Below are 13,426 nucleotides of genomic sequence, written 5' to 3' on the forward strand. Positions count from 1 at the left end.
TCCAGATTTGGCCCTTGGCTCCTGTGTCCCTTGACATACCTCCATCACTGATTTTCTTTGTTTGCTTGTTTGTTTTTGAGCTCTTCCTTACTTTCTGGCATTACAGTGCTCTAGGCTCAACTTATATGTTTACTGCTCCAGCCCTTGAATCAGCCATTTCTCCAAGGACCCCTGATTCCTTTTATTGGAAAATGGTATTAGGAAGCAATATCTGGACACTAGGTGTAGCCTGATTTTTAAAATGCTACAGTGTTGATTTCTCTTAAGGTCTTTTAAGCTGGTGGGAATTCCAGAAATGTAGAAATTTGCTAAGATGGAGAAATGAGAGATTTCTCCCAAAAAGACAATAGTCTTGAGAGCAGTGAAAATTTAAATACACATACACACATATACAAACAGTTACACTTCAATAGAAGACTACAGAGGTGATATGAAAATCTTTAAAAAAGTAATTTAAGAAACCTGTGGAAGGAACTTTAACAAGCCTTCTAAAGTAAGCATTTCTTGAGTTTATTTCATAGGAATAAACTGATGTATTTCCTTTTTCTTTTTAATGGAAAATTTCTTCAGAGCTGAAGTCTTTTAAACTTTTGTAAAAATTTAAGTGTAATACTGCCTTCTTAAGTTTATGAGTAAATCAGAAGAATTTCAGGGGCTCAGAACCCTTCAGCAAAATGATATCATTGATCTTCACAATGTCTCATAGGGCAGAAAAATGATAGACATTAAGAAAAGAAAACCTGATTTCTAATGTGGATGTACTACATCAGGGGAGGGAATGGGTTAGAATTTCTCTGCAGTGAAACATAAAGTTTTCATCATCAGGTTTTAAAGGATAAGGAACCAATAGCAAACAAAAACACATGACCTGAACCTTGGAGTAAGGAACCAGATTTAACTGAATTTTGTGACCATGTTGTATAATTAATTGAAGATCTCAAGGTTTTGTATATATGATTTCTCGTAAAGTGAATTCTGAAAATTGAAATATTCAATCCAATTAAGATCTACTAAGTGTCGACTATAATCAGTGTTGGATACAGGAAGGTGAATGTTTTCTGTCCTTAAAGAAAAGCCATGAATAAAATTAACTAAATGCTATGTTACTGTTCTGTAGATGCATCATATTAGGAGTACAATTAAGAGAACTGGTAAATGTAGCTTGAAAGATTCAGGAAAATACATAGATATTTGTCAAGGCTAATTTATGTCCAGACAATCTTGTGGTGGAATCAAGCATAGAACCTAATTCATCAGCAATCAGTTAATAATGTAGCAATGAATGTAATGCCATCTACTAATTCTGGTAAAGGATGGATTCAGAGGAGGTAAGACTTTGTTATTCAAAAATAATTTTATAATTTAGTTGTGAAGAGAAGAGTATACACGTGGAATAGTGAGCACATGAAATGTCCTTCTGTCATATTATAAAGGAATATTATGTATTATTTAAAAATTAACCATCTTCAGTATTTCACACTAAAGGAAAACAGATTTTAGAAATCACCCCACTTGTATCCTTATTGAATAAAGTAATCTAATACTGTAAATAAGTAAATGAGGCTTGGCTTTTGTAGCTAAGTATCTTGGAAACTCTTGGCCAAGTTTCTTTTCCAAGTCAAACTTTATAAACCTTTTGTGCTTCAAGCTAATGTATGTGTTCACAGAAAAGTTCCCATAAGCAAAGCACTTGGTATCTGCTATAATTTCTTTATAGTCAATGAATGGTTTGCTTTGTTTTCCTTCCATTTACTTCTCCTTCATTCTTACTAAGAACTAAAATATATATTTATACCCTTTTTTAAAAACTACTTTGACATTTTTCTCACTATTCTTTCATTTTTAATTTTTATAAAAGTATTTCAGTATCCTGTCTTTTCATTGAATTTTAATTGTAGATCTGTTGCCACATTCAGTTATTCAGTCATTTATTCATTTAACAACTCTGTAAATTCCAGCCACTGTTGTAGATATTGAGAATGAAGCAGTGCACAAAATAGACACAGTCTGCCCTTAGGGAGCTCATATTCAAATGGGAAGAGGCAGACAGTAGACGGACAAAAAATATGTACTCTGTCAGATGATGATAAATGCTGTGGAGAAAAATAGAGCAGGAATAAACTTAAAATTCTGAAATTTTATACCGTGGGCTAGGAAGCTGAAGTTGTCATTCCTTAAGATTAAACAGCATTTATATGAATGATGCTATCTCAGCACTTTCTGCTGTTCTCTAGATTGAATTACCGATCCAGGAGACTTTATCAATGAGGGAGGTCATTTGAGAACCAGGAAATGATTGTTTGCTTTCCATGGCAGCCTGCCTATGAGAGACGAAATAGTCTACAGGCAGCTCACTTCTTAGGGCAGTTGCTTGGTTAAAACAAAACAAGGACAAGAACCTTTAAAAGTAGCTCTTAGTTTTAACACTGAGATGTTAGGTGGTTCCTGAGAACATTCAGAGAAGGAGAAAACTACTGTCAGTGATATTTTATGTCTGAATAAATATATCTGGACCTGACAACTTGTTCTAAATTTGTCTGGAGAGTCTGCGTTGCCACTGGGGCCAACACTGAAGAAGCATGTTAGTGAGTGGTGTTCTCAGCAATGTTGCTTCACAGTGCGTGGGGCAAAGCCTGTAGATTTCCCATGTTTTTGTAGTTTTGAGATGGAGCATGGAACATCCACAATCCTGTTTTTCTAGAACTATGCCCAATGCCTATTTAATGGCTTGACTGCCCCTCTCTGGGAGCTGGTCCTACTCTGGTTTCTTTGTGACAGGGAAAGAAACCATTTTAACCATCAAAAAATCTAAGAAACTTCAAGATTTCTTTTCGAAAGTAGGTGGAGGCCAAGTTAATATTTACAGTTCCCGAGTACATGTGCAGTTGAGCACTACTTCCTCTGACATCTGAAAATTTTACTTACTTCAATTACCAGTGGCATTGCTAATAATATTTTGGGGTGCTATCACTGTGTCAAGAGTCTAAGAATGCCTGAGTTATACATGTTATAGTAAAGTTTCCCTCCATGGTCCCAAAGGAAAATAGATGTACTGGACAATAGTTGGGAAAATACCAAAGCTGGAGAATTCCTCTTTGTCTCAGTTTCCTCTGTTATAAAGTGTGTGTAATAATTGTTTCTACCCCACAGTGTTGTTGGACATGCTGTGTAAGTTAATATAAATGAGGCATCAAAAGCTAAATTTCTTTGTGGCCTTATGTCTTTTAAAGGGATGTCATGGTCATAAACATGGCCCCTAGAGCTGCAATTCCTGTATTCAAATTCTCTTCCCACCATTAAGTAGACAGCTAACTTTGGGGAAGTTACTTAACATTTTGTGCTTTAAAAAAAAAAGAGGGGTGGGGGTGATAATCATATCCAGCAGGGTGTTGTGTGGAATAAGAGAATTAATACAAATACTGAAAAAATATATGGCTTATTGCAAGTGCTCAAGAACTGTGCCCATTGGTATCATCACTACTACGACTACTTGTGTATTAGCATGGACTTGGCGTCCAGATTCTGATGTAGTACACTGAAGAGCTAGGCTGGATCTCATAAAAGTCTCCTCTCCCCTGCCAGGAAAACCTAAGAAGGCACCATCCAAATCGGCCTGGGTCTGCTTTGCCTGTTTCTTTCCCAAATTCAAGTGTGACTCCTCAGCTCTTACATTCTAATGTCAATCTTCCAGGGGCAGAAGAAACACATTAAGTAAGACCAACACCAAGAGTGTTTGCCCCAATGCCTCAGAAAGGAGTCCATCTGAGTCCACTTGAAACTGTGCTATCCCTGAGACAAGACCATGTGGGAAAGAGTCCAAAGAGAGAGATGAGGGCAGGGCTGCCTCCGAGTGGGACCTGCGCACCTTTAGCAATCCGACTGGAGAGAAGAGACCTAAATGGGAGAGAGAGCCACAGGCAACCCTTGACTTTCCCTGACTTCTGAGAGAAAGAATGACTCTAAGAGGCCACATTTGGGTCCTCGCCCCTTTAATCTAGCCAATAAAATACCTTTGGAGTTGAAGTCACCTTACTCACCCTTGTGGGAGAGCATGTCCAAACCTGGAGAGCAGTTGGGTATGTGCAGACATCCGCTTAAGACCAACTGACCAAATACCACTTTCCCTACAGTCATCTCAACAAAACCACTTCCCCTAAGGAGCAAGTCTAATTCATTAAAAGTTAAAACATGGAATATCAACTTGCTGAATGAGCAGTTCATGAAAAACGGAAACACCAGCGTTTTACACCGGGTCTGGATCTGTTCACTGCTATTCCAGGCAGGACCCCGACAGAGTTAAGACCAGGTGGGGCCACTACAGTAAGCTGGAGAAAATGTGGAAGCTGTGCTCAGCCCTCGTAGGATAGGGACGCAGTATTGCCATAGTGTCCAAGTTTCAAATGAAGGCTGAAATCTGGATTCTTACGTGAATCGCGCTGATGTTTGCATTTTGGCAAATACTTGAAATTAAAAACATAAAGAAATGAAACACTGTGCAAGCCAAACGTACCCCATAAGCAGACTTTACTCTCCCATGTGCCTGCTGTCTGCAGGCTCTGCTGTACATTCGTCCACTAACTGCTCGCGCTTGCAGCTAGTTGAGCACGGGCCCAAAGCGCCACAAGATAGAGTAATTTTTAATCTTGCTGAGACACAAATCTGTATCCCTAGTGCTCCAAGGTTGACTGCTGAATGTTATTTACTTAGCTAGTGAGTGTGCTTTGTTCTCTCCCCAGTTTCTGGATGTCAGTGTGTGTGGCTTTGGGGTTTTTTAAACCACCTTTGTATACATAGTACCACTCAAAACAAGTAAAGCTTTTGCTTTAAACAAAGGCTATGGGAGTTGGGGGCGGGAGTTGACTCCTAATGTTGGAGATGGAAATGAAGAGAAAGTGAAAAGGTCTGCTAAATATTTAACTAGGAAATAGAGATTTGGCAGTTTGGAGTAGAATTCAGTGAGAGGAACAATAGGAATTTTGCGTGAAAACAATCAGCATTTTTCAGGCTATCATAGCAAGAATTAAGAAGTAAATGAAGAGATCCCTTGAAGTTTTGATTATACTTTACTTGATTTTAAGAGGAAATTTAAGTACTGTATAAAGTATTTTTTAAATACTAATTTTTAATTTAAAATATTCAGTATTTTTGAGAGCTGAGGGGTAACCCTGATGAATGTCAAGAAATTGTGATGCTTTATAAGTTATCCTAAATTCTTTTTACCGTTCAGTTCTCAGAGATTGCTTCAGTGGTGACTATCTGTACTTTTTTCTATTTACTTTCATATTTCTCATACAGTGTTCTGCTCATAAGAGATTCTTAATAAATTCATTGCTTTGAATTATTTAAACATCTTCCAATTTTAAACTTTTATGGCTTATATATATATATATATTTTTTTTTTTTCTATCAGATCTATAAATTGTGTGTGTGTCTTGGGTAGTAAAGGGGGACATGCCTCAGACTTGGAGGAATATAAAATATACCCAAACAATGGAATCCATGATTTGAAATCTTCTCTTTGCACAGCCTTATCTTTTAAAAATATTTACTTGAATATATTATGACAGGAGGTTTCTTCTACTGGGCTAGAAATAATATTGAATGAAACAGTCATTGGGTTTTCCCTTTTGAATCCGTATCAAAGCTTTTGGCTGAAAATAACAGGTGAACATTTAAAATAAAGTATTGAAATCATCATAGAGTGTTTGGTTTTGGCTATAGGAATCTGTATTTTGCTTTCAAGTGATGGTGCATGTAACAGAGTAGACCCTCTGGTCCAAGGTCTGATGGTTATTACGTAGACAGATTTCTTCTACCCCTAAATTGCCTTGTCCCTTGAACTGTTTGGCTGTCTTCTACCTTCTTAGGATACATCTAGCAAACAGAAGCTCTAGGACTAGGACTCAGCTGTTGACTTGAGTTAGATTGTCTGGGTCCTTTTGTTTGGCACAAAGGTTTCTTTTCTAGCAACAGGACAATTACAAACAGAGGAATCAATAACCCCGACAGCACAGAGCTTGTCAAATTGTAAAGGATTGATTAGTGGAAAGTGAAATGTCATTCCTGATTGTCATAGTTCATCACTCTTTGATATCAGTCTTTTTTCTTTTTTTCCTATTAAGACCTTCTTTGAAAGCATTATGTCTTCAAGTGAGAAATTCTTCTGGAAAACTTTTTAAAGACAGGATTTGGAGCTGTTGGTTATTTTCTAGCTTTCTAGAAGCCACTATGACCCAATGCTGGAGATGACTTGTCAGGTTTGGTGTAAATAGCTATATCTCAGGATTCATCAACAAAAGATGCCATGTGTACAGAAATTGCTTATTTTCTTTTAAACTGGATTTCTATCCAAAATAGGACAGATTTGCCAGGTAATATCAATTCTTTTATACATAGTGTTCTTTTTCTGGTTATTTTTGAGAAACCTATTTCTATATTGTCTCTAAGGTAATGTGTTTAGCACCCTGTTGTGGGGTAGGTATTCATTCATTTAACAAATATGTTTAAAGCACCAATTATATGCAAGGCATGTTGATAAACATTTATATAAATAAATCAAAGAGAATTAGGGAAAATAACTCAAATACACAAAACAATTTAAAATGTTCATTGAAATAGTGAAATAACTGAAATATTGTTTGCTTTGGTACATGTCATACTCTCTATTTTGAGCTCACTTCTCGTTTCAAAAACTAAACCACTAATTCCACTTACACGAAAACTGTCTTAAATTATTTTGTTGAATTTTATTTTCTGCCTGCGACACGTTTTCTTTCTAAGAAATCTTTTGAAGTATATTTGAGGTCTAAGATCTATATAAAAGTAATGGTGATATGAAGCTTAGAACAAAGTATTTGGTGTTTTGACTTCTTATCATTATTTGAGTTTACAACTCTCCTATCTTAAAAGGCATAATAATCTTTTTTTCTTCCAAATCTCCAAATAAGACTTTATAAATTTATAAAACTAGCGACTTAAACCACTCTAATTTTTATCTTTTAAAGGAATTTTATGGTATCAGTGCCTTCTTAGCTAAGTAGGCAGTGTTGTCATCCTCATGAAGGAATTTTATGGTATCGCCTCTGATAAGTGAATTTTCTTTAAGATACAATACTAAATTTAAAAATGTTAGATCTGTTAAAGTGTAACCGTTAATTTTAGTAACTTCGAATATTGACTTTTAAATATATTCTGAATCATTCTTACTTGTGTTTTAGGATTTAAATAATTACATTCTTTAATCTGAAGAAGTAATTTGTTCCTTTAGAATATCTGATGAAGAATTATTTACTTTTGAATACTCTTTGGCTGTTAGGTGATTTGGACTCTTGGGATCTGCTCATTTGCCTGTCTTCTCAGAAAGCTGGTGCAGAACCCTGCATACCCAAGGAAGACATATGTCAGTTAAGTTTACATCAAAAGGTAAATATTACTCTTCAAAATGTGCACAGATTTTTCAGTCCTATGGATATTAACATTGGCATTTCTTGGTCCATAATGTTTAAAAAATGTCTTGAAAAATTGGAACCATTACATCTTTGGAGAACTTTCCAACAGCCATACCTTCCACACTACCATAAAGTAGCCACTACTTTTTGTTTGCTGGTATTCCCCTCAACTTCAACTGCTACTAATAAGGACCCAGTTTTATCTAGTAGGAACCAAAGCTTCATCTGGAAGTCTATAGCCTATCGAGTTTTGCTTACCCTGGCCACATGTTCATTCAAAGTAGTAAAGTCTTTATTTTCTAGATCACTATTTTGACTTGTTCAAACCTAAATTGGTACCCTGAATTACAGTAAAATTTCTACAATTTCTTATTAACTTTTACAATTGACATTCAAAGTTTACTGTCTATTTTTTCTGAACTTAAAAAATACTTTTAAAAAGTTAACTAGTGGAGGATATGAACAGACAGTTCTCCAAAGAAGAAATTCAGATGGCCAACAGGCATGGGAAAAGACACTCCACATCACTAATCATCAGAGAAATGCAAATTTAAACCACAATGAGATATCACCTTACACCAGTTAGGATGGCCAACATCGAAAAGACTAGGAACAACAAATGCTGGCCAGGATGTGGAGAAAGGGGAACCCTCCTACATTGCTGGTGGGAATGTATACTAGTTCAACCATTGTGGAAAGCAATGTGGAGGTTTCTCAAAAAACTAAAAATAGAAATACCATTTGACCTGGGAATCCCACTCCTAGGAATTTACCCAAAGAAAACAAGTTCTCAGATTCAAAAAGAAATATGTACCCCTATGTTTATTGCGGCACTATTTACAATAGCCAAGATAGGGAAGTGACAAGTGTCCATCAGTAGATGAATGGATAAAAAAGAAGTGGTACATATACACAATAGAATACTATTCAGCTATAAGAAAGAAACAAATCCTACCATTTGCAACAACATGGATGGAGCTAGAGGGTATTATGCTCAGTGAAATAAGGCAGGGGGACAAAGACAAATACCAAATGATTTCCCTCATTTGTGCATTATAATGACGAAGCAAAACTGAAGGAACAAAACAGCAGCAGACTCACAGACTCCAAGAAGGGACTAGTGGTTACCAAAGGGGAGGGGTAGGGGAGGGCAGGTGGGGAGGAAGGGAGAAGGGGATTAAGGGGTACTATGATTAGTACACATGGTGTGGGGTGGGGGTTCAAGGGGAAGACAGTGTAGCACAGAAAGACAAGTAGTGACTCTGTGGCATCTTACTACACTGATGAACAGTGACTGCAGTGGGGTATGGGGGAACTCGATAATATGGGTGAATGTAGTAACCACATTGTTTTTCATGTGAAACCTTCATAAGAGTGTATATCAATGATATCTTTATTTTTTAAAAAGTTAAATAAAAATTATCAAATCCCTGCAATATGCAAGTCACTATTCTGGAAAATTTACATATGATCTATTTTTGATTCCTATAACAAGTCATTGAGAAAAGTGTCAAAACCAATAGCTATTTTTCAGTAGTAAAGTAGTACTGCAGTAGCTACCCTGATCATTTGATATTTCTGCAACTGACAGTCTTGATAACTCCTTTCTCTTATTAACTCTTCACTCCCTTGGCCTTTGTGCTGAACATATTCTTTTGGTTGTTCTTACACATCTTTGGCCCTTCCTTCTCTGTTATCTTCATAGCCACCTTTCTTCTGCCTATTCTTTAAATGCCCGTGTTCCCTAACCACTCCTAAGTTTCAAGTTTTGTAGCTGATCATATCCAAATCTACATCTAAGGTTCCAGGCACCTTCCCAGGCTTCAGGCTTGCATATGTAACTGCTTGCTGAACATCTCTGCTTATATGTCCCACAGACACCTCAAAATCAACATGGAGAAAACCAACTCATGTTTTCCCCAGTAAATTCACTTCTACACTTGTGTTCAGCTCTGCACAATGTCCGTTTGACTTGTCATAAGCATGATTGATCACTGTGTGTCCCTTCCTAAGATGGAAATCTGGCACTTACCTTTGAGTTCTTCCTGTCCCTTGTCACCTGCATTCTATCATCTCTAATACTAAGGAATTTAATTGCTAAGTATTTCTTAAATGTCTTACTATTCCATATTTATCAAATATCATTACTTACTACCTTTACTGTAGTCAGTCACCATATCTTACCAGGACTATTGCTGAATCTGCCTCACTGATTTTTCTGAAGCAGGTATTTTGCCCCTGAAATCTATTTTGTGCACAGTTAGATGGTAAAATATAAAGCTGAATTCACCTGGCTACTCCTGTGCTTAAATCTTGAATGGCTTCCCATCAGCTACAGGATAAAGTTTACAATACTTGCTGCGTGTATTGGTCAATCTTCAGAAGGAGACAAGTGCCTCACTCAAAAGGGTTTGACTAAAGAAAAACCAGTGAATGAGTCATTTCAGTTTTTGGTAGAATAAGAGAAACAAAAACGATTAGAGGCACCTAGCAACCAGCAACATTGTAAAATTTTACCGAGCTTTGTCCGAAGGAGGGTATATAGAAGGAATATTGTAACAGAATCTAGTTAGAGCTGGAACCAAGAAAGAGGACTCATAGGAAAGGAGCTATGAACACAGGGGAATGTAGCCATTGCCAAAGCAGAGTGCAGTGGAGAGGGAGCTGAGAAGATAGGTGCTCAGCCTCTCTCTACTTTTACCCTCCCATCTCTTGCCAAGGTCTCCTGTTGGTGCCAGGCACCATTCTGAGTGCTTACATATCTATTTATGTCCATTCTTTATGTATGAGGGTTCTGAAGCATAGAAAAGTTAAGAAAATGGCCTAAGACCTCATAGCTAATAAATGAAGTGAGCAGGATTCAAACTCAGGCAGTCTGGCTTCCAATTCTGTTTTCTTAACCACATCACTATAGAACCTTTCTAAATAAATATTTAGCCATTGTACTTACAGCCTAGTTAGTCTAATGAATATTCTTAAATACATAAATTCTAAGTGCTACATGTCACTTTGGAGCATGAATAGTTTGAAGCTTTATGAACCATGACTTATTTATATAAACACAACTATTCAGAAGAGAAGTTGCTTCAATTTGTTGGGAATTTAGGATTGTCAATGAATTTAGAGGGAACAGAGAAAGGGCACCTGCTCAAATTAAGATTACTAATCACATCAGAGCTTCGGAATTTAAGTGCTTAATGAAAGTGATCATAAGATATGTTATAGAAAACACATGGCCAGGAGTCTCTCTAGTCAGAAGGAGAGTTATGTGAATTTACAACATGTATCGGCCCATGTGATGCTGAAAGTGAAGTGAGGTCCACTATTTGGGGTAACACTAAGCTTAGTAACTGGGCCTGTATTTCACCTTTAACAGACAGGTTCTAGTGTTTCAGGAGCAGAGGGATTCATTTCTAGCTCTACATGTGTGCAGTATTAGCCCTCACTAAAGCCAGGGTGCCGTTTTTAGTCTTGGTGCACTGAGAACTGCTGCTTTTACAGCATTTGAAGACATTTTCAGGAATATTTGATGAAATGATAATTGCATGTGAGAGACCTGGGAATAAAAAACATTTTTCTTTTCTTTGAGAAAAAAAAAAGAATGACTCTTCTTGTCATTAATTCTTTTTCTTGCAGATGATACTGAACAGCTTTCCGAGGTCTTATTTTTGATAAAATAAAAGGTATAAACATCTGAACCAATTATCAAGAAAAAAGAGCAGTTCCCTAAGATAAAATGAGAGGAACGTGTAACTCTCAATGTTCATGGTGACAAAAAAAATTTTTTTTCCCTATATGCTTTCTTGTGCTTAATAAGGGGCCCAAATTCAAATGTTCACTCTCCTTAATGAGTTAGTGATATTACTATAGTTGTAGTTTTTCTTTATAGACATTTTCTAAATATTTAGAATTAATTTGCTGTTTCACTTATTAATTAAATGTATCTCAAAATAAGAATGAGTTTTTCTTTTGCTTCTGATAATACGTAACAATTTAGATGAGATTATCCACAGATTAAGATTATGGAAGGTATGTTTGGATTGAAGTCTTTCCAAATGCACATTTCTTTTCTCCCAAATTGATCTCAGAAATATCTTAAGGCTCAAATGTCATTATTACTTTTATGTGCATTCTAATCCTTTCAAGGATATTAAAAGTTTTATGCCAAGAAAAACAGCAGTCTTTGTAAAACACACACACACACACACACACACACACACAGGAATATATAAAGCATTCAAACCCAGTATAAAATCAGTATATATTGAAGGTAATTATTTAGGTGATATTGATTTGTCAGTGTAGATTCTTTAAATGTAACAAGTGTCCACTCTGGTGGGATGTTGATAATGGGGGAGGCTGTGCATGTGAGGGCAGGACCGTATGGGAAATCTCAATGCCATCTGCTCAATGCCATGCTGTGCACCTAAAATTATCCTCCGAGAAAAAGCCTGTTAAAAAAATAACTATCGCAGTGTTAAGCTGGAGAAGTCAGCATAGAGAAGTCAGCTGATCCAAGTTAAAACTTCTTTGATGATGTACTTGATAATGACTCAAATCTCATACATTTTATGATGTGCAGTAAAAAAAGAATAAAAGGCAGTAGGATATAGAAGAGCATTATTAAGTTTGACAATTAAAAAGTTAATATATATGAACATTGTTGATTTAGCATAGCTGTATTACCCATAACCCTCGAATATGTTTATTTCTTTGTGCCAGGTTATTCAGTTTAAATGCTGAGCTTGGTGCTTGGTTCCAGAGTATAATGGAAATTATGTTTTATGTGTCACCACTCCTGCAACTCTGAATTCCAAAGAGGTGTTTGGAGAAAGGAGCATGGGAAGAGGTCATTGGGTGGGGAATGGGCAAATAGAAGGTGGAAGGATGATAATAATTGCTTCCTTTGGCTTGGCTCTGGTGTTTTAAAGCAAGTGCTTTGTTGATGCTGAGTTAGTTCAGCCTTTAGATCCAAGGCCTCATCTGAAAAGTTATTTCTCTGATAAGATACAGTAACTTACCCTTCTGTCCAAAATCTCTGAAAGCTATACTCTGTCTTGGTAGCATCTACATGATTCTTCTGGCCTATTAGTTCCATTCTTGTTCTGCATTTTTGCCAGGTCTGTTCTATTTTTTTCAGTTTGCATGGGATGGGACAGCATATCTGGGATGCTCCAGGATCTGCAAAAGGAACACATTTGCTCTGAGTTCTTCAAGAAGTGGCAGAAGGTTTGAAAATGGCCCTGAGTCCATACACAGTCTGTAATGCTGCTTCCCTAATTCTGATTCCCTTTCTGGGTCCTTCTGCTATTAAAGACTCCATTTAGTCAATTGCAGCTGAGTGATTTTGCCTGATGTGGGGCAAAATGGTTCAAGTTGATTGACTTTTGAAGTTCTAACAATCAAATTTAGAAAGGTTCTTTATGTATTATCTTAAGAAAAGGACCCAAACCTCGAATATGGGTCCCTGTACTTTGGCAATATTCTGTCTCTCCTCCAGCCTGCCTATATACTGAATTGAAAACTTAAGACCTTTTGAAGACATTCCTACACTTAGTCTCTAAACTTTCTCGCTTTTGAATGTGATAAATGTAGCCATCCCTAAATTCTAAAGTGCACTATACATAGAGCCTTTTCTCAATTTCCAGGGCAGAAAGAATGTAAGTGCCTTAGACTTAAATATTATCTTTGGAGACTTTCAAAATTGAGTATTTAGGATGTTGCTAGTGCAGATTTACAAGAGCAGGATCTTCTGAAGTCTGGGCTTCATTCATACACAACCCAGACTGAAGTTTACTGTTTGCTAAATAAAGGAATAGGGTTAAGATCGCAAGAATTAGAGAATGTTTAATCCGAGCACTGTTTCAAAGCACTTTAAATGAACTATTTTTTAGAAAATGACAACTTATATTTGAATTACTGAACTGGTAAAATCTTAGAGAAGAAGTGGAACTTAGAGACCAAAGCCTCTAAATGCT

At 36.6% G+C, this 13,426-nt stretch overlaps 1 protein-coding gene across 9 annotated transcripts in view; it reads left to right on the forward strand.

The window, feature by feature from the left end:
- CPED1 (cadherin like and PC-esterase domain containing 1) overlaps positions 1-13,426 on the forward strand; it is a 265,711-nt gene that overhangs the window by 45,830 nt on the left and 206,455 nt on the right. For all 9 annotated transcript variants that reach the window (XR_008998541.1, XM_057504707.1, XM_057504709.1 and 6 more), the window contains exon 4: positions 7,316-7,422. Coding sequence is in view for 8 of the 9 variants with exons in the window: in XM_057504707.1 (XP_057360690.1) it covers positions 7,316-7,422 (107 nt within the window). In the remaining variant the exon portion in view is untranslated. The remainder of the gene's footprint in view (positions 1-7,315; positions 7,423-13,426) is intronic.

Source organism: Manis pentadactyla, chromosome 7 (assembly GCF_030020395.1).
Source record: "Manis pentadactyla isolate mManPen7 chromosome 7, mManPen7.hap1, whole genome shotgun sequence".
NCBI classification, from domain to species: domain Eukaryota; kingdom Metazoa; phylum Chordata; class Mammalia; order Pholidota; family Manidae; genus Manis; species Manis pentadactyla.